The sequence below is a fragment of the Cibotium barometz genome, chromosome 42, assembly GCF_041138505.1.
Source record: "Cibotium barometz isolate CiBa-2024 chromosome 42, ASM4113850v1, whole genome shotgun sequence".
Taxonomy (NCBI): Eukaryota; Viridiplantae; Streptophyta; class Polypodiopsida; order Cyatheales; family Cibotiaceae; genus Cibotium; species Cibotium barometz.
The window spans coordinates 11218585-11246447 of NC_141087.1; the positions used below are offsets into that span (position 1 = coordinate 11218585).

Here is a 27863-nt window from a genome sequence, read left to right on the forward strand (position 1 = left end):
CTGACATCATGGAGCATAAGCTGTGAGCCATCTGAAAACACAAGCCTCACATCACCTCTGCCAAGAATCTGGCATGCATGGTTGTCACCCAAATAAACTACTACTTCATTGCCAGCAGTATACCTGACAAACAAGTCTCTGCAACCTGTGACATGAAAGGAGGCACCTGAATCAATGATCCACGAGTGCATACCATGACCATCTCCTGCATGGAGTGAATGGGCATCAAGTGAAGACATGAATAGGACTTCATCCTCACTGTCACCTGCATGTGACACATTGTCTTCTTCAATCTTGACTTCACTTTTGCCCTTTGGCTTTGCATCTTTGGCTTCATCTTTGTCTTTGTCTTTTCCTTTGCCCTTTTTCTTTTGATCATTCTTCCATTTATAGCATGCTTTTTGAAATGTCCCTTCTTGCCACAATAATGGCATTCCAATCCTTTTTGGAGCGGGACTTGCTCCTTCCCCGTTCTTGGCTTTTACCCCTTTTCTGGGATCTCCCATGTGCATTCATTGCATTGGACTTTCCAACAGAGTCGTTCTTCCTGTTCATCTCCTCTTGAAGGAGAGCACCCTCCACATCTGCATATGACAGCATAGCATTTGAATTGCTAGTGGCTGTCCTGAATGTGTTCCAACTCTCTGGCAAAGTGCATAAGAGAAAGGTGGCTTTGAACTAATCGTCCATTGCCAACTTTTGATTGATGACCTGGCTGACAACACCATTAAACTCATTTAGATGGGTTGTCATAGACGCTCCTTCCTTCATTTGAAGACCTATGAGTTTCTTCAACCAATACACTTTGCTTGACGCACTTTGCTGGGCATACAAGTCCTGTAATCTTTGCCACATTCCCCAAGCTGTCTTCTCTTCACGTATGCTGAAAAGTAAAGAGTCTGACACAGACAACATGATGGTGGATCTTGCCAGCTCATCCATATCTTCCCATTCTTCAGCAGTAAGAGAACCCGGCATTACACCCCTTTCTTTGATGGGCTTGTGCTGCTTCTTCTGGAGCAACACATTATAGCACTGGGTTTGCCAAATGTCATAATTATGTGAGCCTTCAAGCTTCTTGATGTGAAGCAATGAAGAGCTCTCACTTGTGGTTGCCATAGCAATATGCAACCTTTGACACAGTCAATGCCTGACTCCCTGCAAGATGTGCAAACACTGCACCAAAAGCACACAAAGTGCTCACAGTTGTTCTCCCAAAGTTTATCTCCCACTGCGGAAGCACGAATGCAACTCTCCTCCCACTGAATGTGATAAAATCACCAAAATCTGGTTGCTGCAGATTTATGACAGCACCTTAGATGTGCTCTGTTCCCCTTCCAAAATACTGTACAACAGTACTAAGTGCTCACCAATGATGTACCAAATCTGTACCGGCAAGTACAGCGGCTGAAAATGAGCCTTTTCCTCACTCAAATCAATGTACAGCCATGCCAAAACTTGTACAAAGTTGTACCAAATCTGTGTACCAGCAAGTACAGTAGCTCTCCTGGCTGTCCAAATGAGTGAAAATCAGACCTTGACAGTCCCCACCACTGCATACAACAGTCCCGGACAGAAATTGGGCAAAATCCCCTTGACTGCAAGTGGATTTCTGAGGGTTCAAGGCATAAAAGTCTTCCCTGCTGCTTTGCCAAGCTCAACAAGCACAAAATCTTGAAGAGCCCCAATCAAGATCAATTTCTGATCATGAATGGTACATTAATGCACATGAAGGCATCCAGAGTCTTCACAATGCTTCCCCCTGGCCACATATACATCCAATACATAGAAGCCCCTTGATTTACTGGCACATTGAGTGCTTGACAGGCATCAACACATTGCCCAAAGCATCAAATGCCAGTGCCTGCATGCAAATCAACCCAATTGGCACAAAAGCCCTTTGATTTGCACTCCAATTTCTTGCAATTTAGCCCTGAATGTGAGATTGCTCACATCATACAGCATGTATGAATGCCCAATGGCACAATTACATCAAAAGCCCCAAATGTTAACACCCAATTTCTTGCCAATTGACCCGGAATGTGACCAATGTCACCCAATGTTGCCAATTGTGCTCAAATCTGAGCCATTAGGACCTGTACCTGCTCAATTGATAATAATGGACATGCAAATCCCAAAATTAAAGCAAATACCTCTGAAATTTCTGATTTCTGTTGCAGAAAGGAGGGGGGGGCGTCGTATTTGCTGACTCGTGTAGCCGAGTTCACAGGCTGAAGATATCAAACCGGTCCAATCGCCTCAGGCCAGCTAGACACGCTCTCGACAGTCCCACTATGCGGATTGCAGATCCCGGCTCTAGCAAACTGCAAACGACTACACCTGTCTACGTTGACCTCTGTAACATCTTTTGCCTGCTTTCAACACACCTTGCGACTCTACCCTGTACACACACAGGACACCAAAATTTTTGACGCTTATGCAGGGTGGCGAATCAGACCCACACACGGCAACACAAGTCCCTATGCTTCTGCCCTGCTGATCGCCTATTGAGACCCTGCGCATCAATCTTCCAACACCTGGCAGCTTTCTTGCGTTGACGGCAACTGATGCTTGGACTTCGTGGCAGCACAATAGGGACACACTACTCACCGCATCTGCCAACACTGACCTTATTGTGGCTGGTCAATTCGTTGCTGTCTGGCAGAGATGCTACTCGCGATTTGCCCACACAGTACCTGATTTGTGGACAACACCTTGGCCACACAGCCAAGTAAAGAGCCTCTCAACAGGACACTGCTTTCCTGTACTTGTATACACACATGGAGTCCTGCACAACCCAAACCTACGCTCCACAGAGCACAACAGTAAGACCTGTACACGCACACCTGTACCAGCCCTACGATGCCAGTAAGCACACACGCGCACACACGGACACAACCGCAGCTCTGATACCAGTTGAAGGAGCTAAAGAAGCTTAGCTGAAACAGTTAGGGTTTCATGTGGGAGACACACACAGAGAAGAAGGGAGAGAGAGAGAGAGAGACATGTGGGGATAAGTCAACTCACAAAGTATAAGTGTGTGACTCCCCTATCACACATGTATATTTGCTCTAGTGCACATAGTGCACTTAGTACATTAAAAGTACTAAGTGTACTATGTACTATAAACTTATGGGCTTGTACACACTATAAGGGTGGGCATAATGCCTTTACCCCAACAATAAGTTAGGCACGAGCTACGTAGGTCATTCTCAACCATAGCAAGTCAATCAGTCAGTCTGAGTCCCTTAACCCACTTGAAGAAACGCATTCATGCATGTATAGTCAGTAGAAACCTTAGAGTTTGCATTAGAAAGCATTCTGCATATTGCACGTCATTCATTCATGGCATCTAGACCATTGCAGAAACCCCCGATAGCATCTAGTATTTATCAAGATATTTACTAGGAATTTTTTGGTATTTTTCCCATCATTTTCAGCATTTTATACATTATTTATGCATTGTGGACATGAGTAGTCGGCTAGCTCTGTAGCCAGCCGACTGGCTCCTTGGGTCCATATAAATAGATCAACATCATATTCATCCATTCATTCATCATCATATTGAGCAGTAGAGCATTCAAGCGCTTGGCATCTTCAGCACAAGGAGCATAAGCGATTGCAATTTTAGCCATCATCCCTCAGCGTTTTCCTCCTATGGCACTAGGCGCCTCAACGCATGAGCGTTCAGCCATCCTGCATCAGCAAAACGCATCAGTTCAGCATTCAGCCAGCAGTTCACCTTGCGTTTTCTGCATCCATACAGTTTTCAGCATTCATCATATTATCGTTTTGCTCCAACCACTTGGTGAAGGTAAAACAAAGCATTTATATTCATTTACAGCATTCATACATAGTCTAGAACAGTCCCAAACAGCCCCTCTCTCAGCCTCAGCTTTGCATCCCTCCCTCATTCCATTGGGAAGAGTGCATAGGCTCGAGATTGGACATCTTTGGTGCTTCTGCAGCAGTGTACAGTTCAGCCCAACTCCTGGTCTTTAGAGGTCTTGGGTTTGGCTCTGATACCAATGTGACATCTGAGGCATTGATCGTAGCAATCACAACCTTAGGCTAACTAAACTTCACTTAATGATGCTTAAGAGATAGACAAATAGTGTCAATGCAATGCAATGCAGCTATATTAGATGAATAGGTTACAATGAGATCTAAATATATCTATGAGGCTTTCCTAGATGAAGATCCTTCTCGAGAGGAGAGGGATAGGCTGAATGCTGATGATGAGGAATGTTCCTTGCTGCAATGCTGAGGTCCACCCTTCGATGCCGGCTTCCCTCTATGTAGGAGGTAGAAATGATGAACTATGTGTTGAATATGCTGGCTATACTGTTGATCTGCTTCTCCCTTGCTCCATGGATGAGAAACGCCGAGGAGAGATGAGACAATGGATTGAATATGCTGCGCTTCTATATATACGGTGTGCTGCTGTTGGTCGGGCAGTTTACTGTTGTCGGCCAGCCTGTCTGATGCTCCACGACCAGCAAATATTCAATAAATGCTCTTTAATTGCTGTCGGCTGCTGGCCAGGCTATCAGTTGGTTCCAACAGGACCCGAGCTGATGCTAATAAATGCCCCTAATGCTTAGGATGCCTCATGTACTCATGTTGGTGCTGAAACAGCCCCATATACATGCTTATGCTGATATATTCCTGAATAATACTTGGATTAATGCTTAAATGTCTTGCTTAATGTTTATGGATGCTTGATGATGCCATGCCACTTGTACACCTGATGGGTGTGCACGTGACATTCCCCTCTGCTAAACTGTAACCTGGCAATCTTTGGGCTCCTCTGATGATCCTTCTCCACTGAAACCACTGTCCCCTTCTGACTTCTTCTGTCGGGATTGAGGTCGATTGTAGGAGTTGAATCCTTTGAGCCACAGACTTGTCTACTTCGGGAACTGAATGGCAAATGCTGCTAAAACTGCTTGGAAATACGTAAGTCATCCCTGACCTGTCCGTGGAATCCTTTCACACACCATCTCCGTCGTTCCTGAACCTCTAAACCTCCTGAGGCGATGTTGGAGCAAACTTCCATCTTCTTATGTGGAAGAGAACCTCCTGCTGTTGCCAGTTGAAGCTCAAAATTCCATTTACTACTTTGATGATGGATGTCATTCTTCCCCAGAGAACTCATGGGCAAAACATGTAGGCCTTGCAGATGCAAGATTGACTGCTATGCAAGCCATGTGCAATCCTATATGCTGTGCAAGAATGTAGATGGATGGGTTACTAATGCATGCCTAAGGGGAAATCCCTAAGGATGGCCTGCAAGATTTTGAGAATTGGATTTAACTATGCGGAAGCGATTAACATGATGACTGACTAAATGAATGATGGAATGAAAATGATCTAAGGCTGGTTACCCTGTAACGCTCTGGAAAAAAAGAAGAAGAAGAGGCTGCAAATAGAATGCAAGGTGGCTGTCCAACGGTGATGGCCGCCTTCTACCCGGTCTCCAAGTCCCGTACAGCCCAAATAGTCTCCAATCAGCACCTCAATCAGAAAACCCTTGACGTCCCACTGTCTCCAAGCTTCAAGCCACCTGGGGCTCTAATACCATGTCAGAATGCACAACGGAAATGAAGACAACGACTGTAGAGAGCAATACACAGATGAAAGAGAGAGAGAAGCTTGTGTAACTCTGCTATATACACCAATAAATCCCAGAATAATACAATTAAGGACTGTGAGGACAAGGGGCCATTTTAAATGGCCCTTGGCTGCTAGTCGGCCACAGCCCAGAGTCAGCTGACAGGAGCCCATGACTAGCAAATGCATAGTCGGCCAGCAGAAGGGCAGTCGACCGGCACCAAAAAACAGTCGGGCATCACCACATCAATTGGGCAGCACAGACACAGTCGGCCAGGCATCTGGGGGCAGTCGACAGCCCACACATAGCTCCAGAAAAATAGGAAAATATACGGAGAGTGAGGAAAAATGGGAAGACACCAAATACGGGCGGGCACACCCACAACAGAGGCCCTGTCATAGTGTACAGACAGGAGATGGGTGCTAACACATTCATCAATTTACTGCTCATTTTCCATTAGCTAGGATTACAGATCCTCAGGACAGAGTCCACATAGTGGCTCCCCACCTTACAGGTGAGGCGGTTACTTGGTGGCAGCATTGGTCTAGTCTTCATATAGACTAGACCACAGGTGTCACAACTTTTAGTTGGGATACATTTGTTCATGACCTAAAGACCAGATTTCTCCCGCCCTAGTATATGACCGGGCTGGCAGATGAGTTCTATGGACTCAGATAGAATGGGTCTCCAGTGCTTCAGTTTTTCGGAAAGGTTATAACTTTAGCACAACAGTTAGGGTTATCTGAGCAGGCCAAGATGGATCAATTCATTCGTTGATTAGATCCCAACATCCAGTTCACAGTTTGCAACTTTGAAAACAGTACATATGACCGGGCTTTGACTCTTGCTCAAAATGAAGAAATGAAGATGAACGGAGGCAAGCCCAAGCAGTCATCACAGTCCAGTACCAAACCCTAGTAGCAGCAATCTGCTACGCAGCTAGGGAAAGGTAATGCATCTGCTAAAGATGCTAAGGAGGACGGCAATACTAGCTCTAGTTCAGGGGTAAGAAGGATAAGGAATCCAAAACCCCTAAGGAAAAGGCTAAAGCAGGCATCATTGGAGGTTATCTTCCTCCAGAGGAGCAAAGGAAATACCAGTCAGAAAACAGATGCTTTTTTTGTCATGCCATTAGGCATGGTAAGAAGGATTGCAACAAATGGCAAGCGGAGTAAGCCTCCAAAGCTCCTTCTGCCACAATTGCCACAACATCTCCAACTCCTCCAGTCCCGCCTACTACCACAAATGCAGTTCAGCTTTTACCTTCTATGCATCCTATGCCATCCGTGGTATTTGATGCTAAGCAGGAGGGTGAGAGCAATGCTGCACAGAAAAGCCTCATCCGAGCTTATGGCTTTGCCAAGGGCCGGTAGTTTCTAGTCCTATTCGACATGGGCAGTTCTGAGGACGCCATCTCTGTCCAGTTGGCTAACAAAATGAGCTGTACATTAGTGCCGTATCATTTGGATGTGGACGGGTTCACACCTGGTCTCCGCACCCACATATCTCAGAAGGCACAACAGTTTGCCTTTGAAGTTCAAAGGTCTCATTCCAACGAGATTTCATTGTGTCTTGCCTCTTTTGGGGTGTGACATGATCTTAGGAATCCAGTGGTTTCGTCAATATGAGCCTATTCCCGATTGGGGGCAGGACACTTTTACTATCTATAAAGGTTTTCCTAAGCCCGTCATGATTCGTGGGGATAGAAGCATTCTTGGCATCCCATTGATTTCGCACCTCCTGGCCTGATGAGCTATCCACAAGGGAGCGGAAGGGGCACTACTTTATGTTCATGCTCAGACAGCCTTTATCTCATCGGTAGCACCTATCTCATCTTCAGTCCCACAGTTAGCAGACCTCCTGACCAGACATCATGACATCATGCTTAGGGACGATCTTCTGTCTAGTCTCCCTTCGTCACGTCCTGAGGACCATCATATCGATTTGGTCCCTTGATCAGAACCTCCTAGCAGGTTTCCCTATCGTCTTTCCAAGACTTTAGAGGGCGAGCTAGAAAGATAGTTATCTGAGCTCCTCCGAGCCAGATTCGTTCGGCCTTCTTCCTCACCATTTGCTGCACCCATCCTATTTGTCCAAAAGAAGGAGAAGTTTGCACACCTTTGTGTAGAATACAGGGCATTGAATAAACTCACCATTAAGAATAAGTTTCCTATGCCAAGGATTGAACGGTGCAAAATTTTTCACTAAGATCGATCTCACGAGTGGTTACCATCAGGTCCGCATTTTCGAAGCTGACATTCCAAAAATATCTTTTCAAACAGAGCGTGGTCACTACAAGTTCGTAGTCATGCCTTTTGGGCTTACCAATGCACCCGCAACCTTCAATAAAATGATGTCCAAGATTTTCGCAGTCCTTATTGGTAAGCGTGTCTTCATCTTTCTTGATGACATACTTGTATTCTCAGCCACTACGGAGCAGCATGAGAAAGATGTGGAGAAAGTCTTGTAACTTTTGCGAGATAATGGGCTCTACATGAACGCCAAAAAGTCTATCTTCGGCGTTAAAGAGGTTCAATACTTGGGCTATATCATCGGTTCCGATGGGATTCGATTGGACCCCTCAAAGGTTAAAGAGATCTTGGATTGGGACATCCCTCAGACCGCCCAAGAGATCGGTTCCGATGGTATTCGATTGGACCTTAGAAAGGTTTAAGAGATCTTGGATTGGGACATCCCTCATACTGCCCAAGAGATCTGTTCTTTCGTAGGTCTTTGTCAAGCCTACAGCACCCATGTTCACCAGTTTTCCAACCTTGCAGCACCTCTCACTGACTTGCTCAAGGGGGTGTAGACTTGTAGACAAAAAGTCTCAGTCACACAGGCAAGGCGCTTGATGCATTCCGTGCACTCCAGAAAGCTGCCTTAGAAGCACCTGTTTTGAAGTTAGCATCTTGGTATGAACCTTTTGAGGTCATTACCGATGCAAGCAATGTAGCCATAGGTGCAGTTCTCCAGTAGGACAATAAACCCGTGGCCTACTATAGTAGAAAATTGGATGTCGTCGAAAAGAATTATTTGGTTTATGACAAAGAGCTTTTGGGTGTGCCGCATGCGGCGAGTACGAGTGATAGAGTCCTCCACAGACTGATCTGATTGGTTGGCCATAATGTATCTTTCAGCTTTTTAGATAGAAAATAAATTTTCGTGCCTCGGAATCGCTCTCTACCGATTCCCCAAGTATGATACCGAATAGATTGCAAGGGTGCATCAGTGCCCCTACACAGACAGGAGGGCCACGAAGTCTTTCCACACGCTCACTGCCGCTTAAACCAAAGGTAACCTCTTTCGAGGCACGACAATAAGACGAGGGCTACCTCAGAATCCCACCCTTCTCTCACGGATAATTACTCCTTATAGCCATATCCAGCATCATATTAGGCACAACTGAGTAGAAAGCCAGGCTCTGATACCAATGCAAACGGAAGGGCAACTGAACACGGAAAATCTAATCAATCATGAAATTTGAAAATACACATAAACATGCCAGATAAAACAAGATGACAAATCTGCACAGTACACCACACTAGGGGCGAGAAGATGGGTTGACACCCCCCCCCTCCCCCCCCCCCCCCGCTTTATGGTGAGATTACCAAAAAGGAGTTTGCTTCTAATACAACTTTGCGGGTGCCCAAGGTTCACCACTGGCCGCACCTGTTTCTTTCAAAACAATACGAAAACAAGAAGACATCGCATAAACTGAATTTGCTGACAAGTCTCAGCACAAGTGAGCATTCCCGGCATCAAGCACATGCAGGACAACTATGGACTCATATCACTCCCACATCAGCCCGGGACAACTCAACATCATCATCTTCTTCCTGTCTGGCTCATAGAGCAAGTCGACCAGCCCTCAAAGGCTGTTTTCAGGAGTCAATTAGCCCTCAGTAGCCTCACAAGAAAGCGACCAGCAGTTGTACACAAGCCTGCAAACCCCCGATTGAAAGGAAAACTGTTTAGATGCCCACGACCAGCTCTTCCTCTCTGTTTTTAACCTCTGTCCAGCCTCTGTTCAAGCTGTAAATCAGCCGGCCAGCAGTGGAGAACATGCAGAAGGAGTCGGCCAGCACCTCCCATGCACCTGTTAGGTATTCGTCTCGCGATAGAAGGCTGTAAACAGCTTGGAGAAGAGTTGACCAGCCCCCATGCACGTGGAAAAGCAGGCGCCTACCTCCAAACTAGAGTTTTCTCCCATAATAGGGCTTCCCTCCTGAAAATAGCCCACACGTGTGCTTTTTTGGTCCAGAAAGGAGGCGCCTACATGAAGGAGGTCCAAATAATGTCTAGTGTCCAGTTTTTGGCCGCCACGTGTATTAAATAAGTCCTGCTCAATGTGTACTCACTTATAAGTTGTCCGGCCACTTATAAGTGAGTGTGGACCTGCATCAATAATTATTAGCATGTGAACTCATAAAACTGTAAATTGAGTTTTTGGGAATACTTACCACCTGCAAAACACATGTAGACCACCTGTCAGTCCCAAACAGGTGTGCACATACACGTCCACAGGGTGCCTAGGCGTCCCCGGCCCCATGGACAACACAGGCAGAAATCTCAAGCATTGTCCAGGCAAACAAGGCAAGTCATCCAAAGATAAAATCAAAGTCATGCACACACATGAGTGCAATTATATTGGAAGAAACACCCATCTGCTCAATTGTATCCGATAAAATGTCCAGGGCTCATGATCCTTCCGGAACCCTCCCAGAACATAAATACAAAAGATCTCCAAGATAGCTAGTCCAAGAGAATTTCATCATGTGAGGCTCCATTGGCCATACATATACATCATGTCAGGCCCCACAAGCCACACATGTACTATCATGTCAGGCTACACCAGCCATACATGTACTGTCATGTCAGGCTCCATATGCCACACAGACTTTCGGCCCATTGTCGCCATTAGCACCGAGAGCTGCCTTTCGTCTCCTCTAGACGCGTTGTTCTCAACATCCTCTTCTATAGCTCCCGCAACCAACACTGCCTCATCCCAGCATGCTTATTGGAGCCAATGCAGTTGTCGGCCAAAACTTGGCTTAGGTGCACTTGTAGGGAGCGCACCACCTCTGTTGGTCGACCGCTCGGCCTCTTTGATCTAACCGCCCCACTTCTATGGTCTCTGCTAGCCCTCCAGACCTTGATGTGCTTAATGGAGGCGACATGAGCTGACCTCTCCTATTGAAGCAAGCCATGGAGATGAGCAAGAGCACATGGCCATTGAGAGAAGTTTACTCGAGCAAACTTCCCCACATGGCAGATGAAGATACGACTTTTCGCATTGATGCAAGTACTTAGCACCGTTGAGCCTTTCGAGGATATACTCTATCCTTGGCATGGGGAACTTGTTTTTGATTGTCAACTTGTTCAAGGCTCAGTAATCCACACAGAGACGAGCGGTCTTATCTTTCTTCTCCACAAAAAGAATCAGTGCAGCAAATGGAGAGGATGAAGGCCGAATGAATCGAGACCTAAGCAACTGCGCAAGTTGTGTCTCCAACTCAGCTTCCAATGCCTTGGAAAGACCATACGGAAACTTACTGGGTTGGCTTAGCTCTAGGTACCAAATCGATATGATGGTCTTGAGGATGAGAGGGTGGGGGTCGGGGTGGGAGATCATTCCGTAACATGATGTCTTGAAACTGCTATAGGAGTCCTGTCATTTGTGACTCTAATGGAATAGCAGTGGATGTCGATATCTGATGTGGGCGGACATAGATAATCGCACACTCTGCTCCCTTTTTGATAGCTCTACAAGCTTGGAGGTGGAAAATGAGCGGAAAACCCTGAATGCTGTGATCCCCGCAGATGATAGTAGGCTTAGGCAAATCTTCAGTGATTGTGAGGCAATCCCTCGAGGGGGGGGGTTTGTTGGGATCAAGGTCTTGTCTATGTATGTGTGTGTGGACACTTCCTATGAGAGTTAGTATGTATGTGTGAACAACCCCTTAAGGCTAGATATTGTGTGTATGTAGTAAATAGTGATGTCAGCACATGTGCCATGTGTCACTGTTTCAGTGTGTGTGATTGAATCGAAAGACAAGGCTCTAAGCCTATAAAAGCATTAGAGGTTGTCCATTGGATCTTAACTCTAGCCATTTATTGCAAATTCTTGGAATACTTAACACTAGCAATTATATGCCATATGTGATTTCATTATCATGCAAAAGACCTGCTGAAGCCAAACCTGCTAATCATGGCAAAACAGCTATCAACAGAGGCCAGTGTTACACTGTGCATGTTGCTTTTGTTTCATTTTAGGGTTAGGGTTACACAGGTACACCTAGGGTGGATGGAAGATATCCATGGTGTGAGTGTGGAGAGAGAGAGAGAGAGAGAGAGAGAGAGAGAGAGAGAGAGAGAGAGAGAATTCTCAGAGTGTTGCACAACTCAATGATCAGATCGATTGATGTTATGAATCCGTCACCAAGTATGTTGCGGGGTATTTTTCAGGTATCGGACAATGTGGCGTTCAATCGTTTGTATGCATTTGCTGGCCAACATTACATCAATGAGAGAATGTAAGTATATGAATCATTTACTTTCCCGACATGATCAAAGATGGGCCTTTTGGTACGTCAGACACTCGTGATTTATTTTTATACCTAGTTTATCTGAAGGTGGCAACTGGGGCTACAGACCACAAGGGTTCAGCACAGGCTCTCGATGCCGATGAGCACAGAACAAAACAGATACTGTGAACCAGTAGAGATACGTGTTCCTGGCATGTCGGTTACTCTTCCCCCGAAGAAGAATGCTGATTGGATACATAATATCGGTGAAGTAAAAGGTTTGAAGATGGGAGTGGGTCATGTACTAGAAAATAGAGAAGTGGTATGTATAAGAGTTCTCTAGATTATGATACTATATACAGCTTGTTTATGGCTGGACAGAGAACACCCACAGGTGGGGAGTTGGCCGGGCAAGTTTGCTAGTCCATCCTCCGCGGCGGCCACGATGGACCCTCTGCTGGCAGCGGGTGGTGGTCTTGTTGTGTATCCAGCCTATGTATATCTTACCCTCATATTATGCCTTTTTTAAACTCTAGGTTATGCAGCCGATGGATTTTACCGAGAAGAATTACATAAGCCTCTTGGACCTGCAGAATTTAATGGTAAAAATTTTCTGCCAAGATGTGGAGGTGAGTTTAGGTTATCAGTCCATTATCACCCGGTTTGTTTTTTGACATAAACTGATGTGAAGAGAGCTTTGGTTTAACAAGGTTTATTATGCACTTGTAAAGCTAGTTGGTGAACCATGCAAGTTGTTCCATGGCTCTCAAATGCTACTAAGAGAGGCAATGGCAGATTATCCTTCGGAGTCCTGCAATCCAGCTTATCCAAAGTCAGAGTTTCCAGATGATTATTGTAAGGTAAATGTGGACATGAGACTTTGTCTTCAAAGTTGATTGTGGTAGCTACTTGGAAGGTCCAAAGCTGAAGGCTAATTGTCTTTGCTGGGTTTTATAGATTGTACTGATAAGGGTAATAGGACACTAGTGGGAAGTGGTTGTTGCACCCCTTCTTCCTTAGGGATCAAGTGAATAAGTCCCTTGCTGACAGGGATTCCATCATTCCCTTGGTCTGCAAAGCCTCATGAAGCTCCTCACAAGAGAGAGGGTTTGTGAGAAGTCTGCATTGAATTGGTGATGCAAGAAATTGGGAGAAATTATTGAATGATTAAACTAATTCTGATGCTAATTAGCAGTAATCACTCGATGGGCTACATTTTGACAAAACACAAGGGAGAAAAGACAAAAGTAGAATGAGTACTTAATGCAAAGGTTCTACATTAACTTATAGACCTTCAAAAAGATCTCCTTTCCACAACTTTCTGTCCTTTTCCATGCATGACTCTTGCATTCACACAATGTATCTATTTTTGACATGCTTGAACCTTGTCCATACACATTTTAACTAAATTAAGGTCTAAACCCTTTCACAAATAAATTTATCCATAATGAGCATTGCACAAATATTCTGACAGGTGACCCACCTGCTGATGCAGCGTGCTGTTGTAGAATTTTGTGGCTATCTTCCCGACTGCTAGTCTGTGATGAGAGTGAGCAGTAGTGGAGTTGTGAACAGTGACACGCCTTACTCCAGACTATGTCCATACTCTTTAGATTAGGAGTATTACAGGAGTCTGGACACAGGAAAGGGATGGGCAGCCTCCCCGTCAGGAATGGGCTACCCAAGGACGAAGGGTTTGGAGCATGCTCTCAAATAAATGCATTTTGGACCAGGTTGTGGGGACCTTGTAGGCAGCGCGCAGGCTGGCTACTGGGCAGTGGGCAAGCATTTGGGCAGGATGGGCATTCCTGATGCTGGTTGGGTTGGTTGTGAGCAGGCTAACCTGCATCCAACCAGAAAAAGTAAGGGGGCCTGTAAATAAGTTCCTCACTCCATTATTCATCCAGCGTCAGCTTCAGCCTTTTCTTTCTAGCCCTCTCTCTAATTCATGAATAGCCTGGCATTAGCTGCAAACCAGCAGCAACAGACAGTTCTCTACATCAGTGTTCATCTGAGGCTTAGGTTGTAAGTTGGGCAATTATCTAAGCATTTTTCGAGTTTGAACCTTCAGCCATGGACTTGGCAAGCTTGCATGGAGAAAAGCAGGCTAGTGAAAGTGTCAAGCTCCCATGCTAACAGACCCAGCATAAACAAAAAGGAACGCACACAGAGACTCATGCATCTAGCTTACTGCCCAACCATAGAGCCATTTAGGCTCACCCTTGAGCAGAGGGGGGTAGTAGCAACGGAGACATGGTTCCACGTGCAAAGTCTCTGGCATCCCATACCCATCGGATGTAAGCACGGAGTAGTGTCAAGGCCTCGAGTCCAGGTGTGAGGAGCTCTCTCTCGAACTGACTCAAAAAGTCACTTTTATAGGCCTCCTATAAACTGGGAGCCAAATATAGCACACATCTTATAAAAGCTACTAACCCCTACTTAGATGTCTAACCCCTAGGCTGGGGTTAACCTAACCGGAAGGTCTTAACCTTGATTAGCCTTAGGACATAACATACTTCCCCCCTTAAGAACCATTGATGCCCTCAGCAATGAATTTGGGGAAGCAACTCTTCAGACTATGTACTGATTGCTAGCACATTCATCCCCAGATTTTGCTCATCATTGGAGTCCCCTTTTGGTCCCTTTTCATGGTCCTTGGTTGTGGGCAGGCCACCCTATTTTTGTATATTTCTCTGGCATTTTTCCCAGGTCGGGTAGTTCATGCCTAGTCGGCCAGCTGCCTCATGTCCAGTTGGTCAGTTTCAGGTGTCCAATCGGCCAGCCCTTCTTACCTATAAATAGGTGGGCTTGCCTCCCTATTTTCCCATAGTCTAGTCTTCCTTTTGCTTCCTTCACTTATGAGACTTCATGTCTCTTGCTTGGGACTGTATCACTTCAGTATATTCAGCATAGTTGCTTCATATCTCTCTCTCTCTTGCACTGTCTCTCAGCACATTCTAGTGCTTGTTTGCTTCCGCTTTGTGCACTCATTCATGGTGTCATCGCTCCTGGTTCAGCGTTAATCTGCTGCCCCAGTCAGCGTTAACTTTTCTGCCCCAGATCTGCCTCAATTTTCAGCACCTTCACATCAGCGTTTTCTTCTCAGATCTGGTTCAGCGTTAATTTGCTGCCCTAGTCAGCGTTGACTTTTCTGCCCGAGATCTGCCTCAATTTTCAGCACCTTCACATCTGCATTTTCTTCCTTTTGCTTCCCTCACTTATGAGACTTCACGTCTCTTGCTTGAGACTGTATCACTTCAGTATATTCAGCATAGTTGCTTCATATCTCGCTCTCTCTTGCACTCTCTCTCAGCACATTCTAGTGCTTGTTTACTTCCGCTTTGTGCACTCATTCATGGTATCATCGCTCTTGGTTCAACGTTAATCTGCTGCCCCAGTCAGCGTTAACTTTTCTGCCCGAGATCTGCCTCAATTTTCAGCACCTTCACATCTGCATTTTATTCTCAGATTTGCTGCTGGTCGGCTGGCTTCTTCCGGCGCCTCTCCACTGCAGATTCAGGTCGTCCTTCACTGGTTTGATCTCTGAGAACCCCCTTCTCACCTATCGGTTGCTCCTTTTCAAGGTTGCAGCATCTGTTTTACTGTGTTTTCTTCCCTACAGGTGGTTCTTGCAATTGTTGGTGTTCTGAGTAGAGGATTGGTGGCTTTTGGCACCTATAGTGGTAGTGGTAACTCCTTCCGAAATGTGCATTTTTCCTTCTGAGTTTGAGCCCAAGCTCTTGTGATGGCTGCCTCGACTACACTTCATATGTTCTCTGAGTCTGCAAAGTTGGATGGCTCCAACTACACTTTGTGGAAGGTGAAGGTGAAATCAGCCTTGCGTGGCGTGGATCTCTAGGATTGGCTTGTTACACCTACCAATGCCACCCCTCCCACCCTTGCTTCCGGTGGTGTGACTCAGGCACAGATTGATATTTGGTTGGCAAATGATCATCATGTTTTCTCTTTTTTGATGTTGAATTGTCAAGATTTTGTTCTCTCTCATGTGCGTATAACAGACGCTGCACATGAAGTTTGGAAGGCATTTGTAGATCTTTATGAGATTAAGTCTCCAGGACGGATTTTGGCTTTGGAAAAGCAGCTTATGAACTTGTCAATTTTTGCCTTTCCATCTTTATCTACTTTCATCTTGAAGATGAAAGATCTCCGAGACGAGCTTGCTGTTAGTGGCAGCAGAAGTACACATGGTAGATACTCGATAGATTTTAGATGATTGGATGCAGATCAATATCTTCTCCTATGGATACTAGTGAGAAGCTTTCTCTTCTTAATGCTTCTCCAGGGATTGGATCAGGGACACTATCGGGTTCTCGTCGGTTGTTTGGTTTGGTTGACCTACTCCCGATTGGACATTTGTTTCGCCGTCAGCTTATTGAGTTCTTTCACATCCAAACCGTGTCAGCAGCATTGGCGCTTTGCTCTCAGAGTTTATCGGTCCTTGCGTGGTACTCTGGACTTTGGCATCTCTTCTATGGCCAAGGATGCACTCTTCATGGATGGTCTGATTCAGATTGGGCTGGAGATCTAGATACTCGGCGTTCGACCACTGGTTGTGTTTTTTCACTTGGGTGTGGAGCCATTTCATGGAGCAGTAAAAAGCAGCCTACTGTGGCGCTTTCCTCTACAGAGGCGGAGTATCATGTGGTTGTGAGGCGATTTGGTTGCGGAGATTATTGGGGGAGCTTGGCTTTTCTCCTACCGGATCTACTCTTCTTTGGTGTGACAATCAGAGTTGCATCGCTATCGCCAAGAACCTTGTGTTTCATGCTCGTACGAAACACATTGAGATACAGTATCACTATGTTCGTGAACCGTTTCTTGCTGGAGATTTGCGTTTGGAGTATTATCCTTCAGCAGAGAATGCGTTCACCAAGCCGGTTTCCCAGGCTTCCTTGGCTCCTCATCTTCGGCTTCTCAGAGTATGTTCATCATTTGGTGCTAAGAGGGGGTGTTAGCACATTCATTCCCAGATTCTACTCATCATTGGAGTCCCCTTTTGGTCTCTTTTCATGGCCCTTGGTTGTGGGTTGGCCACCCTATTTTTGTATATTTCTCTGGCATTTTTCCTAGGTTGGGTACTTCATGCCCAGTCGACCAACTGCCTCATGTCTAGTCGGCCAGTTTCAGGTGTCCAGTCGGCCAGCCCTTCTTACCTATAAATAGGTGGGTTTGTCTCCCTCTTTTCCCATAGTCTAGTCTTCCTTTTGCTTCCCTCACTTATGAGACTGTTCATGTCTCTTGCTTGGGACTATATTACTTCAGTATATTCAGCATAGTTGCTTCATCTCTCTCTCTCTCTCTCTCTCTCTCTCTCTCTCTCCGCTAGCGCTATGCTGGGCCGCCTGTCTGTCCGCTAGGCCCTATGCCCCCGTTTTCCCACCCACCCTTGCTCAGGCCCCCAAGGCAGCAACATAACTCTCTCTCTCTCCTCCCTGCCTGTGGGAAGGGCTGCAGAGTAATCTCGAGGAATGGCCCCAAGTCTCCAAGAGAAACTCGAGGCCCTCGAGACGGCAATGAAGGCACTAATCAAGGAGAACAAGAAGACATCCGATTCCAACCTCAATGAGGTGGAGAACAAACTACACCGGCACATCATGGCCCTCGAAGCACGGGTCACGGACCTTGAACAAGAGAACACAGCACTCAAGGAGGAGGTGAGTGCATTGAAAGTGGAACTGGTAGCCGTCAAGAACACCGAGAAGGAAGAAGGGGAGATCAATGACAACACTCTCACGGCCATCAAAGAAGAGATCTCCAAGGAGATCACAAAGGACATGGAGGGAAAACTCGAAGCCAAGCAGTCAGGATGGGTTGAGGTGGTGAAGAAGAACATCCGTAAAGAAGTGAGGGAGGAGACTCAAAGGGAAGAACATCAAATCATTCACACCACCATTGAGAGGAGGAGAAGATGAGGCATGCCCACCACCTCAACATTCGAGTCACAGGTATAGCCGAGACACCCAACTCCACTCCCGAGAAAGATGGACAGCTTCTATGCAAGGCTACAGGGAAGAGGACCCTCTCCCCTTCACCAAAGCATGGAGAGTCGGGAAAGACTCAACACGCAAACAAGCCCTCATCCTACAGTTTGCAGGAGAGACGGAGAGGGTCACCTTCATGAGGAAGAGGGTCATACTACGAGGCTTAGAGGGAGCTCCTATTTTCTTGGATGATGATCTCACGAGGATGCAGCTAGAGCATAGGAGAGCTTGCATGCCACGAGTCTTACACGCTAGGAGAGAAGGCAAGAAGGCCTTCTATCGAGATGGTTGGGTAATCATTGATGGCTGGCCCATGGATTAGCGGTTTGGGGCCTATGGGACACGGCCACTGACAGAGATACACATGGCAGTATGGAACTGTAATGGTTCACTATGGGTGCAGCTTGGACGACTGGAGCATGTTATGGTGGGGAGAGACATCATACTTTTGACAGAGACACATCAGAGTCCAGAGAGAGGGCTACCTCGAGTAGAGGGATTCCAGTGGGAGTCAGCATACAGGAGGACCACACGCCAGGGTACCTCGAGAGGGTCGGGGGGAGTAGAAGTTCTATTCATACGGGAGCTACAAGGGAGACTGAGAGTGGTAGCACAAGATCCAGAGGCCAGATACATGTGGATCAGCTTACAGCTCTCATTGGACAGGGTTATATACATAGCCCTATGTTACTTTTCTCCAGCAGGATCCTCCTATGTCATTACAGAGGACATGCCACAGGAAGAGGAGACAGGAGCCTCGCCATACACTTGTCTGTCAGAGGAGATTATGCATTATTCTACACTAGGGGAAGTATTTCTTACGGGTGACTTCAATGCCCACACACAGAGCAGACAGTGTGAGGTGTATGACTGATGACATGGAGATCCTCCACCCTGTGGATCCAGAGGAGATAGGGGCTAGTCGGGCATCAGAGGACACTGGACCAGACAGAGGAGATTATGGGGACCACTTACTAGAGTTGGGAGCCAGGCATCGTCTCGTTATTTATAACGGGATGCCACAGTGGCCGGGATCAGGAGGGTTGACATGCTTCCCACATGGGGGTCTTACACAGACCGGAGGCACGGTGGTAGACTACATTACGGGGTCTTTGGAGGCATCACAGCTTGTCACCTCATTCTCCATTCCACCTCGTCCTATTGGGACAGATCATACATACATGGCATTTTCACTAGCCGGATCACCAGTATCACCAGCCCCCCACATACCGACACCACACACTACCATCTACTTCACACATGACATGGCAGACATATACACTGGCAGAGTAGAGGATGGGCTCCTAGTCATGGATCCCCTGGCACCTATGGATACCATTACAGCCCAGCTGGCATCACTCCTACACACGGCTGCATTACAGAGCTTCCCATATCGTGTCCACTCAGGAGAGCCTGCGAGATCTGGGACTATGCCCCAGAATAGATGGTATGATGACGAGTGCAGAGCCCTATACTCACGGCTCCGCATACAGAGAGCCTTGGGAGCCATCACAGAGCAGGAGTCGAGGAGAGAGATGAGGAGACTTACTCGCCGCAAAAGGCGGGCCTTCGCAGAGATACATGAGCTAGAGATCTTCCATTTCTTCATGAGTAGAGATAGCCCTATCTCATGGCGGCACTTCAGAGAGCCCCGGACACCGACACCTATTGTAGACCCACACACATGGCACACATATGCAGAGGGCCTACACCACGCCCCACACCAGCCACCTATACCTCAGCCACAGGAGCCTCAACCTACCACAGCTAGCTTCTTTACCCACTCGGTGGTAAAGGAAGCTATCCGCCGCCTACAGCATGGACGGGCTGTCGACCATATGGGCGAGTCAGATGCCTAGGAGGTATGTCCGAGACTATTGCTAGCACCATTGGTGTGAAGCAAGGATGCCCACTTTCCCCCACGCTATTTGAGTTATACATTGATGAGGTGGCTGACTTCATTACACGGGGAGGCGGAGATGGAGTTGATTTAGTAGGTACCTCAGCACATATTATGCTTTATGCTGATGATATTGTATTAGTGTCTAAGTCTCCAGGAGGTCTACAGCAGCATCTACATGCACTCGATGATTTCTGCACACAGAGGGGTCTTACTGTGAACCTTGGGAAAACCAAGGTTATGGTCTTTCATACATCGAGACAGGGCAGGAGTCAGCTGACATTCACTCTCGCAGGACGCCAGGTGGAGGTGGTGACATCATACGTGTACCTAGGGGTTACCTTCTCTGTAGCAACCACGCGCTTCACCATGGGTTTAGCAGCCAGAGCTAGATTGACACGGGGAACTGCAGCATTGGCTATGCTAGAGAGACAGGGCCACCATGCGCATTTTCAGGAGCCCCGGACGAAGGGGTGGCTATTTGACACATTAGTCACACCGGCACTGATGTATGGAGTAGCGGTATGGGCGCCAGGCCTTGCTACCCATTGGTGGACACAGATAGAGAGACCACAGGCCCTCATGATGGCACGCATGATACGCAGCAAACCGTCGGTACCTCATGACATTATCCGAGCAGAGTTTGTTGCCTCCTATGATGGTAGAGGCCATATTCCAGACTATATGCTTGCTAGACAGATTCAGAGAGAGGCCACAGGACAGATTGTCATACAGAGCTTTTGAGGCATCTAGACAGCTGGCTGAGGTAGGAGACAGAGGATCATGGTATCCACAGGTCACACATTGGTTCTCACAGCATGGCCTAGACATGGATCATCTACCACCATTCCAGTATGACAGGGATGCACCACATATCCGTCTCTCTCATAGTGAGAGGAACAGAGTATTGAGACAGGACCTATTGCAGCTCTATACACGAGAGACATGGATATCGCCTATACAGCCTCTTCCACCGAAGATGCTATACTATAGAGATCACTTCATGAGTATCACTGATGATGGATTTATAGAGAGGCCTAGATACATGGAGGGCTTTTTACCACACACCTCCCGAGTGGCTATTGGTCAGCTTAGAGTTTCATCACATCGATTGGAGATCGTGCAGAGAGAAGGTGGAGAGTGAGGAGCTTGTATGCAGATGCAGAGCATATACAGCCATCAAAGAGAGATATTCCATTTTATTCAGAGAGCCACATTCCCTACGCCAGATCTTTGAGGCAGCAGACCAGCGCATACTGGGGAGATTCATTATAGACATAGAGCGTCATAGAGAGACATCATTACAGGCTCAGACAGCTCGAGTTGAGGGACGACAGACATAGATTACTACATTTTTTCAGAGATCCATCCCACTCCCAGCCCCTACACAGCAGGGAATTACTCTCCAGAGAGCAGAGACACTCAGAGCCCGCAGGAGACAGAGGACACCTGGCTTTCGGACACCACGCCTACACCAGAGAGAGATGACAGAGATCAGAGCTCAGTTTCACAGAGAGGGTGCGGAGCGATTGGCTCGCTTTAGAGCAGACCCAGGCATGTTCTTCAGGGAGCTGTGGACACCTCCTTCATTGATGTATACCATTTTATAGCCCCGCTAGCTAGGTTGCATATCATGATTGTATACTCCATGCGTATAGCTTTGCATTCTCCTAGTAGTAGAGCTCCATCCCCTCCCCCACTCATTGTACTTATTGCACACCCAGATTCAGCTTTTTAGTTCAGTACTTTTTCATTTTGTTGGGATGACAGAGGATACCCCACACAGGTACACTGATTTGTCTCATAGGCCGAGTTCGGTCTTTTGGAAGACGTTAATAAAATCTTTCTTTCTTTCTTTCTTTCTCTCTCTTGCACTCTCTCTCAGCACACTCTGGTGCTTATTTGCTTCTGCTTTGTGCACTCATTCACTGACTCCCATGTAGGTTGACCTCAGACCGTCCTTTCCATTTGAGCAAGTACTAAGAATGGATGGTATTCTGAGACTGTCTAGTACGTTGATCCTAAACCATCTTGTGTTCCATAGGAATATACCTGACGCAAGGGATCTCCTCCATTGGCACCACCTCATCACCTTCACCTAGACGCTCTTTCAACAAACGGCTGATGTGAAACACGAGGCGAATCTTGATTCGAGGAGGTAGTGCTAACCGGTAAGCTGCATTCATTAATAAAAGTAATGTACATTCATAGCTGTCCCAGAGTGGGACAACTACGAGTCAGATTAGAAACAGTGGGAAAACACTTCGAGTTGTGGAAAAGAGAGCTCTCCAAGATCAAAAGATTCTCTGAGAGACTGGTAAAGTGATCTACGGAAGAAGGAATAAGGGTTGACATGAACAACATAAAAATGTAGCTGATTTTGGACATGGTAGATAGTCCAGAGTGCCCAAAATCTCTTCCAATTCAGAAAGAGTGCATAAGCTAGCAATGGTGGAGAGAGTCGACCAAAAAGCCAAAACTGCCTCCCAAAAAGTCTGCCTTGAAATCGTGCTCATAAGTGCCCTGACAATCTGTCTAGGAGGGCTCGAGAGTGGGAGGAGTACCAGAGAAGGTGGGTGAGAGCATCGCCTACATGAGGCTGAAGCAATGTGTCTACGAGGCCAAAGAATCCCCACCGAAAAAACATCCATAATACATCTCCATAGAAATAATCGTTTCTTCAAGGAAAATTTGCTCTTCCATATCCGTCCCAATGCCGCTTTCCACCAATGCAAGGATTTAGACATCCTCCATAGATGATTCGCATGCTCATGAATCCAAGAAAAGGGGGGAGGGAGGGGGGCAAAAGTAGCTTGTACGTCCTAGAAACTATGAGCTAATGAAAAGGAAGAGGTGTATACCCCGGGAGCTACCTGTCAAGAAGCCAGTCTTTGAGTTGGCCTTCTTCTTGAAGCACAGCCACTGGCTGGAGAGGTTGCATCATCTCCATAATGACGACCTATGACGCAATCCCAAATGACAATATCGGTCCATGACCGTGCTTTGCATGACAAAAGGTTGTTGTTGGTAAATAACAATTATCTATCGCATGCTCAGTTTATACAGACGGTACATGCTGCTGCCCATCTTCTTATGCTTCACATGAGAGGATTTGGATGTTGCTTGGTATGGCTTTGTGATGCGCATGTAGGCTGTCATTCATGATTATGGTAGATGGCATATGGAGGAAACTAGGATGCGAGTGGCTCATGCAAAATCAGCCCTGCAAGAATACAGTGAAATTAGCCAATTGTGACCTTTGACAGTTGATGAGCATCACAATATGGCATAGGAAAAACATTGTCTTGACCAAAATGATGCTCGCAAGCTGAACGAGTGGCAACAAAGCACGACGTGTTGATGTTTGTCATCACTATTTTGCGGACATGTTTACTGTCCTTCAGCCTCCTTGTGAGGAAGTATTCCATGCACGTCATGAACTCTTGCAATATGTTTAGCCTGTAGTCACACCGCATGAGGCAGCTAGTATGGATGCATCTTTTATCGAGGAAGAACTAGACGATGCTCTCAAAACTCTAGGTAAATAGAAGTCCCCAAGATGGGATGGGCTTACGGTGGAGTTTTTTCACACATTTTGGGATGTTCTAAAACAACTCATCCTCATAATGGTCATTTACTGCTGGTCTATTGGATAGTTGCTATATTCATGGAAAGAAGGGTTACTTAAATTGCTGTCCAAAAAACAGCGTTTTGAAGGTTTAGTGAATTGGCGTTCCATCATACTTGTGGTGTACAAGCTTGTGACTAAGATGTTTGTGAATAGAATCAAAGTTATACTGCATGATGTTGGTCTTCATCCCAATTACTATGGCTTCACCCTAAGAAGGCAAATTATGGACAATATAGCCAATGCTTTTATAGGCATTGAATATACACGCACCAGGATGCTCTCATTATGCAGGTGGACATAGCTGAAGCCTTTGAAACTGTCTAGCGGGATTTCATAGCATAGATAATGGATAGAATGGGATTTGGGTGCAAAATGAAAAGTGTTGTTTTCTGGTATATCAAGAAGGTACAACGCATTTTGGGAGGAGAACTTTTAGCTCCCTCAAAGTTAGACAAATCTGTCACGCAGGGCTGTCCTTCATAGTGCCTTGCTATATGTCATTGTGACGCATCTGATGCTCTTGTATATGGATAAGTTATCACAGGATGGCCTGCGACATTGAATTTCCATGGGAAAGGTGTGATTTTTTTTTTTTTTTTGGGACGTGAGATCCTTAAGGCGTTAAAGTTTAAGACGCGAAAGTTTTTTTTTTTTTTTTGGAGCGCGGGGGTTTAAGACGTGAGATCCTTAAGGCGTGAAAGTTACAAAAAAAAAAGTTTAGTGGAAAATTTGAATTTTCTTGTTTGGAGGGAATATTTTTTGAATTTTAAATTGGAGAGATACTTCGCATTTTTCAAAAAAGGCAAGTAGGAATAAAAAAAGTCAATCCTTTTATGACACTCTCTTACACCTTTTATAAATGACCTTCAAAATGGACAATTTGACAACATATTGATATCCTTTCATTCAATGCTCATTAGTCTTAAAGAGTTATGTAAAAAAGTACTTAAGAATTAATCAAAGATTAATCTTTCCACTAATCCTTCCCTCTTTTAGACTAATCAAGAATTCTAATTAATTACTAATCACTAATTAAGTCACAATATTGAGCACATCATTGGATAGAGCATGGAATTGCTAAGCTATATGCATCAACTAATATGTAAATTAATTTATAATTAGAGATTAATTAAACTCTTAATTCTAATCTTTTCTCTTTATGCAAAATTAAGCAAAAGAGAGTCAAATTCTTCCAATTGATGAAGAAATTTATGCAATTAGATGTTTTGATGTATTTAGATGCTTCCAAAAACACAAAAAAATACTAATTTCGATCTCTTACATGATCAAGTTCGATTCCAAAAAATATATTTTTTTAAAATTTTCTTTTGAATTGGATTTATCACTCTTAATGATAAAAATCAGTCAATTAAAGAAGATTAGTTGATTTCAAGGGTTTGTTGATGATTTTGAGAAATTGTTTAAAGGATTAAGCTACTCCTAATGCTTAATAACACTCTAATGCATACAAATCAAACAAAAAACATACAAATCATTAAAAAATTAATGAATCTAGCTCTATGTTTAACTCTAAAGAAAGCTAAAAATCACTAAAAATTACATTCTATTGCATTGTTTGATCAATGGATGCAAACTAAACCTAATACACACTATGTGCAAGACCTAGGAACATTAAAAACCACATTAACAACAATAAAAACAACGATTTAAGGTAAAAATTAAACAAAAAAACATTCTTTATAAAACAAAAAAGAGAGCTATTCTACACCAAATCACACATAAATCTCCATCAAAGCTATATATTTTTCATGGAAAACCGTTAATGATGATAATGTGCAATGAGTAATGCGTAGATTAGAGAAAAACGATGGAAAAAGCTAAGGGATGACTCCCCGCAACAGTGTCAAAAATGTTATGGCTCATCCAAACGGTAAACCCCTCTTGAAACACATCCAACAAGAGATTACCTGGTGAACTGTAACTGTCGTGAGGATCTTTCCAATGGCCGAGCTCGTAATCCTTGAGGTCTCCAAGCTCCACGGCTCCTTGAGAAGTAATTCACCGTGTCTTCCGGCGAGCGTTGTCACACACTACGTGTACTCGTCCCTCCTCTCACCTCACGTCACTCATACACATTCACTGCATACATTAGAGAGAGAGATTAGCAAGAGCAAGACTCTATTGCACAATGGCAGAGTTCTTTGTATTATGAGAGATATTCACTTATATATATGGCCATAAGTGTTCACACTCACTTATATATATGGCCATAAGTGTTCACTTAAACTGTGGTCGATCGGGCACTTTAGGCTCATAAGAGGCCTAATGCTATTACAATGACTACTCTCATAATATACACATGGAGTACATCACTTGGGACTTCATTCTAACTTACTACCACAAGCTCTTGAAGTAGAAATCACCATAAGTATTCCATAGGACCATTACGGGCGCCCGTCCAAGTTGTAGATTTGCACACTATTGCTTTATATCTTGTATGTATAACCTTTTGGTGTATCTATCTTGACTCCTTGATATAAGATAATGGTAGTAGCTCTTGTTAACTCTAAGAATGGATTAACATAAAGACAGAGACAAATTTTATTCTAAGACATTGTTCACCGAGAGAGTTCTATGAAGGAACGATGGTTTATTTGCGAGTTCCGAAAGATTCCGAGACTTTACGGACGGGCTGGTCTCCGAAATTATCTCGTAGATACTGCGGATAATTTCGGGTTACTCGTCGGATTGGTTCAATTGCATATGAATTGGACTTGCCTTCTCATGTGAAAGCTCATCCTGTATTTCATGTCAGTAGACTTAAGAAAGTACTGGGTGGAGCAGACCAGTTAGTTACCTCTCAAGAAATCATATATGTCGAGGATATAACATGTGTCACACAAACCGAAAAAGATTCTCGGATTTCGTGAAAGATGTTTGCGGCATATGCTACTCACGGAATACAAGATCAAGTGGAAGGATCGTGTTGAGGAGGATGCTATATGGAAGACATTGCCTACCCTTCAGAGGAATTACCATGAGTTTTTACTGAGCTTAGGAGTGATCTCTTAGAGAAAGGGGAGTATGTCATGTGCATAGAGTGTACTTACTGTGTGCGGTACGCACACAAGACTAGCTTTGAGGCTTGGGGTAGCTTGGAGCTAGGCAGGTGGATTGACGAGCTGGGCTAGGGATGGATTGACGAGCAGGCGTTCACACAACGCCCATGTGTGGACGCCCGGTTGTTGGATTATATCATCTCCAGAGAGTCTATATCACCTTTTTTCATGCTTGTATTGGCCATTTATGAGGCCTTGCATTGGCATCTCTTAGCAGAGATTATTCAGCATTTTTCTATCATTTTTTGGTATTTTTTGGCATTTTTTGTAGCACTTTATGCTACTGCCATGTTGTCGTTCTGCTACAGCTGGCCGACTAGCATCCTGGGGGAATATATAAGGGTTGGCTCCCCTCCCCCCAGTTCATCTATTTTTTCAGCATTCAGTTGAGGTCATTAGCAGCTGCTACTACTTCTCACCATTGTACAACACCTATGGGCTTCCCTCGCGCTCAGATTTCAGCAATAAACATCAGTTTTCAGCATTTAATGGTCTTGTACTTGGGCCTACATCTGTGTTTTATATTTGCTTCACTTTCTTTCATGGTATCAGAGAAAAACGCTGACCTGTGAGTAGAAGAAAGCTGCGTTTTCTGTTTTGGAGTAGAGGCTTCGACAATTTGCTGTGTTTTCTGCAGATTTCAGCGTAGAAGGTGTTGCGTTTTCTTTCGGGAGCAGAGGCTTCCTCAAGAGTGCTGCCTTTTCTTCATCTGACACTTGGGACTATTGTATTTCCGAATCCTCAGCAAAGATTGTTGATTTTTCTGATTGTTGAAGCACCTCTTCTAGGTGCTGAGGACAGGGAATTACATCTTGGAGAGATCTTCTTCCTCTCCTTCCAGTTTCCCATCCTCCCTCCCTTTCTTCTTGCTGTGCACAGCCTGAGAGGACTTGCTGATTTTTTTTCAGTCCCTTTCTTCAGAGAAGGTTTCTTGTTAGAGGACATGGCTTCACGAGATTTCTCTACTGTTGCTCCTTCTCCTGTTGATTCTCCAGCACCATCACAGCGTGGATCCCCTGCTCCCGTCGCTCCACAGGTGGTTCCTATTCCCAATATTTCCTCTTGAGTTTCTCTCATCCAAGTCTTGTCTCCACCCCTACCCACATACC

General features: G+C 45.3%; 1 protein-coding gene across 3 annotated transcripts in view; it reads left to right on the forward strand.

The window, feature by feature from the left end:
* The window catches only part of LOC147614159 (uncharacterized), a 79433-nt gene that overhangs the window by 23784 nt on the left and 27786 nt on the right, over positions 1–27863 (forward strand). For all 3 annotated transcript variants that reach the window (XM_086780697.1, XM_086780700.1, XM_086780698.1), the window contains 4 exons: positions 12083–12150; positions 12250–12463; positions 12678–12770; positions 12873–13001. In XM_086780697.1, coding sequence (XP_086636823.1) covers positions 12083–12150; positions 12250–12463; positions 12678–12770; positions 12873–13001 — 504 coding nt within the window. The remainder of the gene's footprint in view (positions 1–12082; positions 12151–12249; positions 12464–12677; positions 12771–12872; positions 13002–27863) is intronic.